Here is a 13,104-nt window from a genome sequence, read left to right as displayed (position 1 = left end):
GGTAGCCCATGGCAACCCACTGCAGCAGGGGCTGCAGCCTAAGCCGTCGCCAGCGACTCACAGCAGCCCAGCTCCAGGTTGAGCTGTTGTTCAGCATCATAGCTGTAGAGGGCAATGTCACTGGCCCTCATATGTGGGATCCGAACCAGGGCCCTCTGGCGTCCCAAGCCTGCTCTTAACCAATGCGCCACTCAGCCGGCCCTATTATTAGACAGTCTTAATTGATGTTGATGAGTTAACTCTACTGGGACCTATTTTAAAGAGATCTAATTATTAAGACAGAAATCATAAAATTTGAAATATAAAGCTTTCGAGCTATAAGAATAAACTTTTTTTTTTATTTACCCAAACTAAATATGAACAACAGGACTCCTAGTTATATGTAGTTTTGTCTGCATTCTCACTCCCAATCCATCTCTAACCTCCATGTTATCTTTAATCCCTTGCCCTGGGGAATGAGGGTAAGAGATGGAGTGATGTTCAAGAGTGTTCACAGAGAGTTGAAGAATGTTTGCTTCACAAATCACTGGATTTAAAATAAAAGGTTAAAGTTTCACAATGTGTCAAATAGTAATACAGCTCTATCAAAGGGCTGTCATCAAAATATCGTGTACCTACAACAAATGCACCTCTTTTTTTTCTGCCTATTAAAGCTATTAATTCTTAAAGGTCCAATTTAAATCCCAATTTAACAAGTATTCTTTCCATATCCCCCAGTCTTAATCTTGCCTTCCCCACATTCCCATAGCATTTCACTTATCTCTCAATTATAGTGCTTAATGCAATCTGCCATGTGTCAGACTGCAGTCATTTTTTGTATTCTCCCAGCGTATCTAGCTGAGTATCCTGCATATCCAACAAATATTTATTAATATTTCTTTAGTGGTTGTTGAAAGCCTGTCTCAACAAAAATGTTTTCTGAAATTCTGATGATCTCCAAATCCTAATATCCAATTGGCATATTTCAGGATAAGGCATGTGCTGTTTATATCACAGATGTTATTAACTATACAAAAACTATATAATGAGATGGCAAAAGTACAGGGACCATGTCTTACTCTTAAAACACCTAGTGCATTACTTTGTGAAGCAAATCTAGTACTTGACACACTAAACAAAGGGGCACTACAAAACATCAACTAAGAAACACTAGACAAAAGCAGCCCTTGCGCCTAGGTTCATTCTAGAGTCTTCCAAGGTTAAAGGGAAAGTCAGTGAAAAGGCCAGTCAATTATGGAGGTCTACAATCAATTTTTACTAATTGCCTGCTGTGTCAGGCTTACAGATACACCTGAAAAGGACATGGTCCCTACCCTTATGGAGCACCTGGCCTTTTAAAGGATCATTTTATCTTATATATGATTATCCATATATGATTAATACTTCAGAAGACTTCTCCATTGTTTAAACAATGTCAAATACTTTGTTAACTGTGATATATCACAACATGAAATCCCATGCACAGTATCTAAAATCCCATGTAATCACAGCAAAGGATGGTAAGGTTCTAAGGTATACTGTATGAACTAGAGAAATGTGGAGGTAAAAATATTTTTTCTGGGCCGGCCAAGTGGCGCGCTGGTTAAGAGCTGGCTTAGGACACCAGCTCTGAGCAGCAGGGCCCCAGTTCGGATCCCACATGAGGGCCAGTGACATTGCCCTCTACAGCTAAGATGGTGAACAACAGCTCAACCTGGAGCTGGGCTGCCGTGAGTTGCCGGAGATGGAATAGGCTGCAGCCCCTGCTGCAGTGGGCTGCCATGAGCTACAGTGAGCAGCAGTCCAGAGGCCAGCAACCGATCTGCCTCACCCAGGAAGAGCGCAATGATCACAATACCAACATGGGCCAGTGAAGTAATGTCCTCCACAACTAGACTGAAGAACAAAAGGACAGCAACTTGTCTGTTCCTCTTCCCCGATTCCCCAGCACAGTTCCCCTCCCCCAATTCCCTAATAAAATCTTAAAAAAATATATATATATACACACACACACATATATATATACATATATATATGTATATATGTGTATACTATATATATATATATATATATATATATATATTTCCTGTTATACAAGTAAACTCTGTCAGTACATAAAATCATGTATTTCATTTGCAATATGTAACCAATGACTATGGCTGCTCTCCAATAAAATTAACAACAACAACAACAAAAAATCCTCATCAGTGGTTGACTGGTAAAACTGTTTCTCTCTCACCCTTAAAAAAAAAAAGGTCAACTTCTAATCCAATCCACTATTATTACCCTAAGATGAGATTCTTTGCTATGAAATAAATATCTTACTGTCCACCTCTTTTTAATGTAAGCATTTTCCAGATGTAATGGTTAAAATAACCTTGGTTCTTTATTCATTCTTAATCTTTTCTTTATCCTGACATTAGATTACATTATTATTCCTCATTAAGGGAGAAAGTAGCCTCAAAATGCTGTGATGCTATTAAGTTTTAAGTATATATAACTTATAAAAGACCTAAATGAGATTTATTTTTTTAATGAGAGAAAACAATGCAATGTTAGATTTCTTCTAGATATTATAATAGCCCAAATTATTTATTTCCTAATTGGTATGTAATTAAGGGTATACTTCTTCCTTTGATTATTTTTGTTCTTTTTATTCTAAGTGGTACAGAGGTAAATTTACATAATCTTAAAACTTACTTAGTCATATTTAGTCCAAATTTTACTTCAAGGAATTTCAGCATGTGCCCATTTTCTTTGTGTGGGACAAATGTCTGGAGGGGAAAAACACTAGTTACAACAAAGAACTATTAACTATACTTACAGCAATATGATTTTGTCCAATACCAGAAAAATAAACCACAGTAAGACTACAAAACCAAAAATATGAATGAAGGACCAGCCGAGTGGCTCAGTTGGTTAAGAGTCTGCTCAAGAGTGTGAGCTCTGAGCAACAGGATCGCCGGTTCGATTCCCACATGGGCCAGTGAACTGCGCCCAAGCTGAGCTGCCGTTGAACTGCCAACAGGTGACATGATGGCTCAGCTGGTGAGAGCATGTGCTCCTAACAACAAGGTTGCCTGATCAAGATGGTGGACTACGCCAGCCTGCAACTAAAGACTGAACTCAGCACCTTGAGCTGAGCTGCCACCAGGATAGCTGCCGCCTGGCTCAGTGGATAGAGCGTGCACTCTTAACAACGAGGCTGCTGGTTCGACTTCTGCATGGGATGGTGGCTACGACCACTCGTAACTAATTGAACACAGCACCTTGAGCTGAGCAGCGCGACTGGACTTGGAGCTGAGCTTGCTGTGCCTTTCACAACTAAGATTGAAGGACAACAACTTGGCTGTTCCCCTTCCCCAATTCCCAACACTGTTTCCCTCCCCCAATTCCCCAACACTGTTCCCCTCCCCCAAGTTCCCCCAAAAAAAACCTTTAAAAAAAATGAATGAAATAATACACGGTATAACTATGAAGCAAGGAGATTTATCAGCATAAGTTGATCATATTACCTCATACTCAAGTATAAAACTATAATGGGGTTGTAAGAAGATTTCAATCTTATCCCACTCGGCTTAAGTAATTTACCCACTGTTCCAAACATCTTTGACTCATCTCAATTTAATCCATATATCACTTAATGTTAATTGGGTAATGATGACATTTTAAATTAAATGAAAACTAAAGTATATGTATTTTTTAAAGTATATTGAGAAAAGAATCATAATCCTATTTTCTCACCTAATATGCCAGCATGATCATTGGTCAACTCAAAATTATACTGTACAAACTCTATTACCTTGCTATCTCATTACTCTCATTAAAATTTAGTCCACAATATTTCATTAATTTATTTACTACATGAATCTCAGATACAGAGTTACTCACCTTCATTATAATATTCAATGTCACTGTCAGAGTACATACCAGGTAAAAATTAATCACTTTCATTATTTTAGCTACAAAAGTTCCTTTCTTCACATTTAGCTGTGGGAGGGGAAGCAAATGGACAAAGAAGTGAGGTATAAAAAACTAACAATTAAGTAATTCACCATAAAAATGATAAAAAAGCAATTCTAATTACCTGAAGGCACTTAATAAGCACTAAGGCTACTACTAAACTTAATAAAGGAGACACCAGTAAAGCTGAATTCTCAAACTGCAGTAAATATCCCAGAAAGAGAGAAAATATATAGGTTTTATAAACTTCATGAACCTGTTGGGACAAAAATAAAATGAATGGGAATAAAATGAACTTTATTGTATATATATATTCATTAGTTTTGTTTAGAATAGACTTGACTATAATTATAAAGTAAATGCTCTATTATAATTTACGACTGTATTGTGCAACTGTTCAATCCATATTTTTAATGTTATGATAATGTAACGAATTTATTACTACCTTCTTAGAAAGAACTCTTGCAAACAAAGCTAAAAGCTTTAAAACCACGGACATCTAAATCGGACTGGAAAAACCTTTAGTCCCAGGCTCTGACTTAATTTCACTTATCCATCTATGCAACATCAAACTCCATAAATCGAAAGTAATAATCTTTAGCAGAAGTTCCCCAAATCTACCCAGTGAAAACATACTTCCATGAAATGTAGCACTAGAGAAAAATATTTTTGCATTATGGTCCACTGAACAGTGAGCATAAAAATGCTAAATTCAGCATCCTAACAGAAGATCTCCCAGGACAGTTATATGTCTTAGTAGATTTCTTTTCTAAAATTTATTAGTATAATAATTTAATCTATCATAAAGTTAATTCCTTTTAGAAAGGGAAAATTAAGACAAAATATAGGCGTTAAGAGGGAAATAAATAAAAAGGCAGAGTGTTAAAAGTAAAACAAACAAACAAACAAACAAAAAATCCTGAAGAGGCGAGGGACATTTAAAAATAAAAAAGATACCTAACTGCTGGGAGGCTGAAGTTATGACTGGGAGAGGGCACAATGGGATCTTCTGGGTGCTGATAATGTTCTATTTCTTGATTTCGGATGCTGGTTCTACAGTTATTGAGTAACTGTCTCTTAGCTCCAAACTTATTCCTCTATCCCCTGCCTCATAATGCTGGGGATGGGACTCTACAATCTATTATACATTTCTGCTTTTCCGGTTGGCTCCCTATTAAGCTCTCCCAACATAAAATGCAAGACAGGTTACAGGATGGAGGAGAAAGAAGGAGCTTGTTCCTTCCTATTATTTCCTGCCTGCTTGCAGGTCCTTGAGCATCATCTCAGTGATGCTTCTTCACTCAAACAGAGCAATTCCTTCATGAAGCTGCTGAATGCAGTTGAAGTTTTTCCAACCCCTAAATAACCAGCTTTCATGCATTCTCTTGCCCCAGAGACCCAAAGAGCAGCTGGCCAGGGCTCCTTCCTCAGAAGTCTGGTCCCATTTCCACAGGACTCTTCTGTCTAGTTCTGAGACACCAGCAAAGCTGAGCAGGCCCCTCCACAGGGTCCCTCCTCTAAGTTTTAATAATTCTAAATTCTCTGTTCCCTCAGCTCTACGGGTAGTAGCTGCTTTCTGCAGTTGCTAACTCTTTGATCCTTTCAGGTTCTTATTACCCTTTCATTTAGCAAGTGAATGACTTTATACTTGGTTGATGATTATATTAAATTCTATTTTAATAACCTAAATGTTGGTACTCACACAAGTATTTTGGACCACCTGAGTATATGAGATAAAGAGAAGAGAAGAGAAGAGAAGAGAAGAGAAGAGAAGAGAAGAGAAGAGAAGAGCAAAAAGATTCCTAAACTCTGGTTAGGACAAGATATTAAATACTTAATCAGTGTTTATAAATAAAGAAAGATAAGAAATGGCACAGAAGAAAAAGAAAAAACAGAAGAAACCAAATGTTGAAGGGAACTTTTAAAGACCTCTGGCAGGAGTATAAACTGATATAGCCATTCTGGACAAAGGTTTGGTATCTAATTAGGTTGAATATGCACATATCATTTGACCAGTAGTTCCTTTATGAGGTATAGAAACATTTTGTACCTATGCCGCATGACATGTATATGAATGCCTATCGCAGCACATGAACAATAAACTGGAAAAAATTGAAATGTCCACCAACATTATAATATATAAATAAATACAAATGAATAAAACATAGTTTTGTACATCACCACGGATGAATCTCAAAAGCAAATCAGGCAAGAGTAAACAATACATTATTTACAACGTATTATTTAGGAATACATAGGTAATAAAAATCATAAAGAAAAAAAGAGGAAAAAACTAACAAGATTCAGGACAGTTAGCTTCTTGGGGAAGGAGCAGGGTGGCAGGATGTGACTGGGGGAGATGGGCTTCTGGGGTATTCAAATGCTCTGCTTCTTGGCCTGCGTGGTCAAATGCTCAAATTTTATTCTGATACTATATATACAGCATAGATATACTCTTTTGTACATGTTCTATATTTTACATTTTTTTCTAAATAAACAAAAACAGAAGGAGAAATGGAGAGGAAGCACAGGGGGACTTTGGTTAAGCAGATTAAATTTAAGGGGATTTTCAAAGTGCTTCTAAAAGGGCAGAGGAGAATGAATTTTGCAATCTTTTGAGAAGTATAAATCAGAGTCTAATAAAACATTTTAAAATAATGCTTAAAAGCTAAATGGTTATAGTTACACCACTATAAAAATATTTTATTTTCTGGATTTAAAATTATAATTTCAAATTGCCATAATACCTTGTCACTTTGTTCCAGTGAAAAACTATCTAGCAAGAACAAAGATATTGCTTGAAGAAACAAGAGATAGTGGCTGTACTCCCACATCATCATAAACGTGTAAGTTGAAGCACTCATCAATAAGTAGCAAAACCTCTAGAGAAAACAAAAGAAAGAAACTAAATATCAATAGCTTTATTACTATAAAAAATTTGAGACTCTTACCTGAAAGTGGTAGCTGGTTCAACTTTAAACTACATGATTCTTAAAACTTTGTTTTTAAATCACATAATTATTAGTAAATCCTTACATAAACAATTAAGATCTTAAAGCACTCTAGAGAAAAATCAACCACTGGTCCCTCAAAATTTAACATCACATTGAGAATTTCAGGAAGACAAAGGAAAAAATAAAATTCAGTACAATTTTCTTTCATTTCCAAAGAGGTAAAGTAATAAATACAAGAAAATGGTGGTCTTTCCTAGACTTGGCTCAGGTGGGCTTTCGTTATTCTGAAAGTAACTCCTCTCACCCTAGAAAATATTTTCACTTCCATAGCGCTTCATATTTTCCTAAGAGTTTCCATTTAATGTTTATGTCTCAACCTATTCCACAACCCATGAAAAGAAATCCAATGCTTTTTTCATTTCCTCTCAGCAAAAGTGTGGCCTTACCTTTCCCCAATGCTTGTACTGTCAACCATATAAAACTCTTAGTTGTTTTCCTCCTGCTAAAGAACTAAACACAAGGATTTCATTGCCCTTGTCTGAAATGACTAGCTAAAATCAATTCTGTCCTTCCAAATGTCATGTCCTAAGTGATTTCTTAGTGAGAAACCGAGTCTGTGAGAAAGCCACTGTGTCTTAGCATATTTCTAACAACAGTGTCTACTTCTTCCAGGTATCTGTTTTTTTTATTCCCAATTTGTCCATCAGCAATGGTGTCAAATGATTTTGTTCTGATAAGAACAGTGAAGAGGAAGGACAATAAGGGTCAAGTCAAGAAACTGAAGATAAGAATTGTGTTCTCTAAATCATTCAGACTCAGCTGACTATACTCACTGATAAATTACAGTCAGGAATACCTCAGGCCATTAGCAGATATAAGAATTTTCCAACATCCTGAAGAGGGTTAAACCAGAGAACAAAATATAAGAAATAGAAAATTTCTACCAGTTGGTCAAAGAATACCAACCACAAGGCCCAGAAGGGCTCAGCAGTGTAGAACACATACATTTCTGTTCTTCGTATTACAATAGCTATAAGGGCAAGTGTTCTGGAAATCTTCTAATATGGAATAATGAGAACTGCAATAACCAGGCCTGAAACCATCATCCCCAGAGAATCCAGTTATAGAAATCAACAAAGGCTCAGATCTAGATCTAGCATAACTAACCTATTGGCCATTTGGAGAATACTTTGAGAATGCTGGAGAAAAGCTACAATAAAATGAAACAAACTGCTAATTTCAAGGGTTTATTCTCAAACTACTTAAGAACATGCAGTGAAAATAAGATAGAAATATACAAACACAATCTGGACAATTAGCTAAGCTTTTCCTTTCTCTGAACATTTTAAAAATTCTGTGCATTCCTGTCCACCCCTTCCTTACCTTGCTCACTTCATTTTCAACTATCCCTTTATTGGGAACCTTTTATATATATTACGTAAGTGGTACATTAAATGGGTTTCAGTAATCAACCATAGATGTCTCTGGATGGCTCCAGATAACCACTCAAAAGATCGGAGCATAGAGCCGGCAGTGGATCAGCTGGTCAAGAGTGTGAGCCCGCCAATTCGATTCCCACCTGGGCCAGCGAGCTGTGCCTAAGCTGAGCTACCGCTGAGCTGCCAACAGGTGGCAGGATGACTCGGCTGGTGAGAGCATGTGCTCCTAACAACAAGGATGCCAGTTAGACTTCCGCATGGGATGGTAGACTATGCCCATATGCAACTAAGATTGAACACGGCACCTTGAGCTGAGCTGCTGAGAGCTGCCAATGGGTGGCTGGGTGGCTTGGTGCTTAGAGTGTGCACTCTTAACAACAAGGTTGCCAATTCTACTTCCACATAGGATGGTGGGCTGTGCCCCCTGCAACTAAGATTGAACACAACACCTTGAGCTGAGCGGCCGCTACCTGCCAACAGCCAGACAGATGGCAACTGGACTTGGAGCTGAGCTAGCTGTGCTCTCCACAATTAAGACTGAAGGACAACAACTTGGCTGTTCCCCTTTCCCAATTCCCCCACACACAAAAAAAAAAATCTTAAAAAAAAAAAAAAGATCTGAGCTTGGATAGCCTCATGCAACTGAGAGCATGAGATCTAGCCTCCAGAGTGGGAAACAGAGTAGAAAATATGTAAATAATACATATATGCTCCTGGAAAACTACTCAGCTATGGAAAGGAGTAAACTACTGATATATGCAACAACTTGGATGGGTAAGGATATTAAGGCTGAATTTAAAAAGCAAATTTCAAAGGATAGCATACTATAGAATTTCATTTACGTAACCTTTCACAAAATTGTAGTGACAGAGACATCAGTGGTTGCCAGAGGCTAGGATTAAAGGAAAAATGTGACTATTAAGGCAGTTTCTTCATAGTTATGGAACAGTTCTATATCTTTTTTTTTTTTTTTTAAAGATTGGGGAATTGGGGGAGGGGAACAGTGTTCGGGAATCAGGGAAGGGGAATGGACAAGTTGATGTCCTTTTGTTCTTCAGTCTAGTTGTGGAGGACGTTGCTTCACTGGCCCATGTTGGTATTATCATTGAGCTCTTCCCGGGTGAGGCAGATCGGTCGCCGGCCTCTGGCCGGCTGCTCACGGCGACTCTTCGCAGCTCACACCAGCTGCCAGTCACTCACACTGGTTGCCAGCCACACACGGTAGCTTATGGCAGCCCACTGCCACAGGGGCTGCAACCTACGCCGTCGCTGGCGACTCATGGCAGCACAGCTCCAGGTCAAGCTGTTGTTCACCATCTTAGCTGTAGAGGGCAGTGTCACTGGCCCCCATGTGGGATCTGAACCAGGGACCTGCTGCTCAGAGCTGGCATCCCAAGCCAGCTCTTAACCAACGTGCCACTCGGCCAGCCCGGAACAGTTCTATATCTTAATTATGATGATGGTTACTCAAATCTACACATGATAAAACTTTATACAACTATACATCTTCTTTCCCCCCAAAAAAGTATATATAAAGTTAGAAAAAAAAATACACATATATTTTTTCACACACAGAGAGACATTGGGAGTGGGGAGTGAACATAATTGAAAAATTGGGCAGCTTGGTTTTTTAAAAAATTGAATTGTTAGGCTGAAGGGTTAATAATACACATGGTAGCGGCCAAACCTTCTCTGAGGGGGTCAACCTCCACACAGCAGCTCATACACTGTGAACAGAGCTAATTCTCCCAGCTAATCAGCCTGAGGGTCAATCCCACCCTCTGACAAGCCAAAAGTCATTAAAGATCAACTTCAACAGTGACACCTCTGGAACACACGGACAGAATAGGGAGGCTGTGCAATCTAAATACAAAGGGCACATACTACACAAGACCACCCAACAATAACTGAGAGGTATAGGTGATCTACCTAATACATTGAAGCAATCACAGAGCAACAGCCAGAATGAGGAAACAAAGAAACATGTCCCAAATAAAAGATCAGAAGAAACCTCTAGAAATGGAACTAAATGAATCAGAGATAGAGTTCAGAACATTGATGATAAGAATGTTAAGGAACCTAGTGAGAAGCTCAACAAAGGGACAGAAACATAAAGGAGGGCAGAGAAATCATAAAAACTAACCAGTCAGAATACAATAACTGAAATAAAGAACACACTCAAAGGAATTACCAGCAGATTAGATGAAGCAGAAGACCAAATCAGCAATTTAGAAAGAAGACAAGTTAGCAGAAATCATCCAATTGGAACAACAGAAAGAAAAAAGAATAAAAAATGATGAAAATAGTTTAAGAGACCTGTGGGACAACATCAAGCACAAGAACATTCACATCATGAGAAGCCCAGAAGGAAAAGAGAAGGAGCAAGGTATCCAGAACATATTCAAATAATGGCTTAAAAGTCCCCTACCTTGGTGAAGGAAATAGACATACAAGCCCAGGAAGAGAAGAGAGTTCCAAACAAGCTGAACCCAAACAGGCCCACACCAAGAATTAAAATGGCAAAGGTTAAAGACAAAGAGAGAATCCTACAAGTAGCAAGGGAAAGACAGCAGGCTACATACAAAGGAACTCCTACAAGACTATCAGCTGACTTTTCTATAGAAACTCTGCAGGCCAGAAGGGAGTGGTGGGAAATATTCAAAGTGATGAAAAACAAAAGCCTACAACCAACACTGCTCTACCCAGCAAGGCTAGCAATTAAAATTGAAGGAAAGGTAAAGAGCTTCTCAGAAAAGAATAAGCTAAAGAATTCATTATGACCAAACCAGCATTCCAAGAAATGTTAAAAGGGCTTTTTTAAACAGAAGAAAGGGGAAAACAAACTAACAAAGGAAGACCAGAAATACGAATAACAATATGGCAAGAAATATGTACCCATCAATAATCACCTTAAATGTGAATGAGATAAATGTCCCGATCAAAAGACACAGAGTGGCTGAGTGGATAAGATCACAGGATCCACGCATATGCTGTCTACAAAAGACTCGCCTCAGATGAAAAGACACACACCGACTGAAAGTAATGGGTTGGAGTAAGATATTTCACGCAAACAGAAACGAGAAAAAAGCAGAAGTAGCAATACTTATTTCGGACAAAATAGACTTTGAAATGAAGACAACAATAAAAGACAAAAGAGGGCACTACATAGTAATAAAGGGATCAATCCAACAAAAGGACATAACCCTAGTAAACATCTATGCTCCCAACATAGGAGCTCCTAAACATATAAAACAGTTTATGACTAACATAAAGTCAGAGATTAAACAGTAGCACTATCATAGAAGGGGACTTCAACACCCCGTTGTCACCAATGGACAGATCCTCCAGACAGAAAATTAACACGGAAACAGTGCCCTTAAATGACACTTTAGACCAGTTGGATTTAATTGATACTTTTAGAGCATTTCACCTCAAAGGAAAATAATTTACATTCTTCTCAAGTGCACATGGAACATTTTCCAAGATAGACCACATGTTAGGACACAAAACCAGTCTCAATAAATTTAAGAAGATTGAAATCATATCAAGCATCTTCTCAAACCACAATGCTATGAAACCAGAAATCAATTATAAGAACAAATCCGGAAAGCACACAAATACATGGAGGCTGAATAACATGCTACTAAATAGTGAATAGGTAAAAAATGAGATAAAGGAAGAAATCAAAAGCTATCTCGAGACAAACAAAAATGAAAACACAACAACCCAAAATCTATGGGATGCAGCGACAGCAGTCCTAAGAGGGAAATTCATAGCAAAAGTAATATTTAGAAATCAGTTGCATTTGTATACACCATTAATAAACTATCAGAAGAAATCAAGAAATCAATCCCATTTACAATTGCTTCAAAAACAATAAAATAGCTAGGAATAAATTTAACCAAAGAAGTAAAAGACCTGTACTCAGAAAATTATAAGACACTGAAGAGAGAAATCAAAGAAGATACAAATAAATGGAAATACATACCATGTTCATGGATAGGAAGAATTAATATAGTTAACATGTCAATACTACCTAAGATAATATATAGATTCAACGCAATTCCTATCCAACTATCAAGCACATTTTTCTCAGAAATAGAACATATAACCCTAAAATTTATATAAAACCATAAAAGACCCCTAATAGCCAAGGCAATCTTGAGAAATGAGAACAAAGCGGAGGTATCACGCTACCCAACATCACATCATACTACAAGGTTATAGTAATCAAAACAGTACAGTACTAGCATAAAAACATACAGATGGCCAACAGACATATAAAAAAATGCTCAACCTCACTAATCATTAGAGAAATGCAAATAAAAACCACAATGAGATACCACCTCACTCCTGTCAGAATGGCTATCACCAATAAATCAACAAACAAGTGCTGGTGAGGCTGTGGAGAAAAAGGAACCCTGGTGCACTGTTGGTGTGATTGAGGATTGGTGCAGCCACTGTGGATATCAGTATGAAGTTATCTCTAAAAACTGAAAATGGAAGTACCGTATGACCCAGCAATTCCACTCTTAGGTATCTATCCAGAGAAATCCAAGATGCTAATTTGAAAAAATATATGCGCCCCTATGTTTACTGCAGTGTTATTTACAATAGCCAAGATTTGGAAACGACTTAAGTGCCCATTAGTAGATGACTGGATTAAGAAATTGTGGTGGCCGGCCGAGTGGCTCAGTTGGTTAAGAGCTCGCTCAAGAGTTTGAGCTCTGAGCAACAGCGGTTCGAGTCAGCCCGAGCTGAGCAGCCGT

At 38.0% G+C, this 13,104-nt stretch overlaps 1 protein-coding gene across 4 annotated transcripts in view; it reads right to left on the bottom strand.

Annotated features, from left to right (window-relative positions):
* The window catches only part of DPY19L4 (dpy-19 like 4), an 87,029-nt gene that overhangs the window by 25,439 nt on the left and 48,486 nt on the right, over positions 1 to 13,104 (bottom strand). For 3 of the 4 annotated variants that reach the window (XM_019632019.1, XM_019632021.1, XM_019632022.1), the window contains 4 exons: positions 6,690 to 6,824; positions 4,067 to 4,198; positions 3,871 to 3,969; positions 2,680 to 2,753 (listed from right to left, as the gene is read on the bottom strand). In XM_019632019.1, coding sequence (XP_019487564.1) covers positions 2,680 to 2,753; positions 3,871 to 3,969; positions 4,067 to 4,198; positions 6,690 to 6,824 — 440 coding nt within the window. The remainder of the gene's footprint in view (positions 1 to 2,679; positions 2,754 to 3,870; positions 3,970 to 4,066; positions 4,199 to 6,689; positions 6,825 to 13,104) is intronic. The other variant, XM_019632020.1, reaches the window with a different exon arrangement.

This window comes from Hipposideros armiger, unplaced genomic scaffold (genome assembly GCF_001890085.2).
Source record: "Hipposideros armiger isolate ML-2016 unplaced genomic scaffold, ASM189008v1 scaffold_1069, whole genome shotgun sequence".
NCBI lineage: Eukaryota > Metazoa > Chordata > Mammalia > Chiroptera > Hipposideridae > Hipposideros > Hipposideros armiger.
Note: the sequence above shows the minus strand (reverse complement) of the source record. Positions and strands in the feature narration are given on the sequence as shown.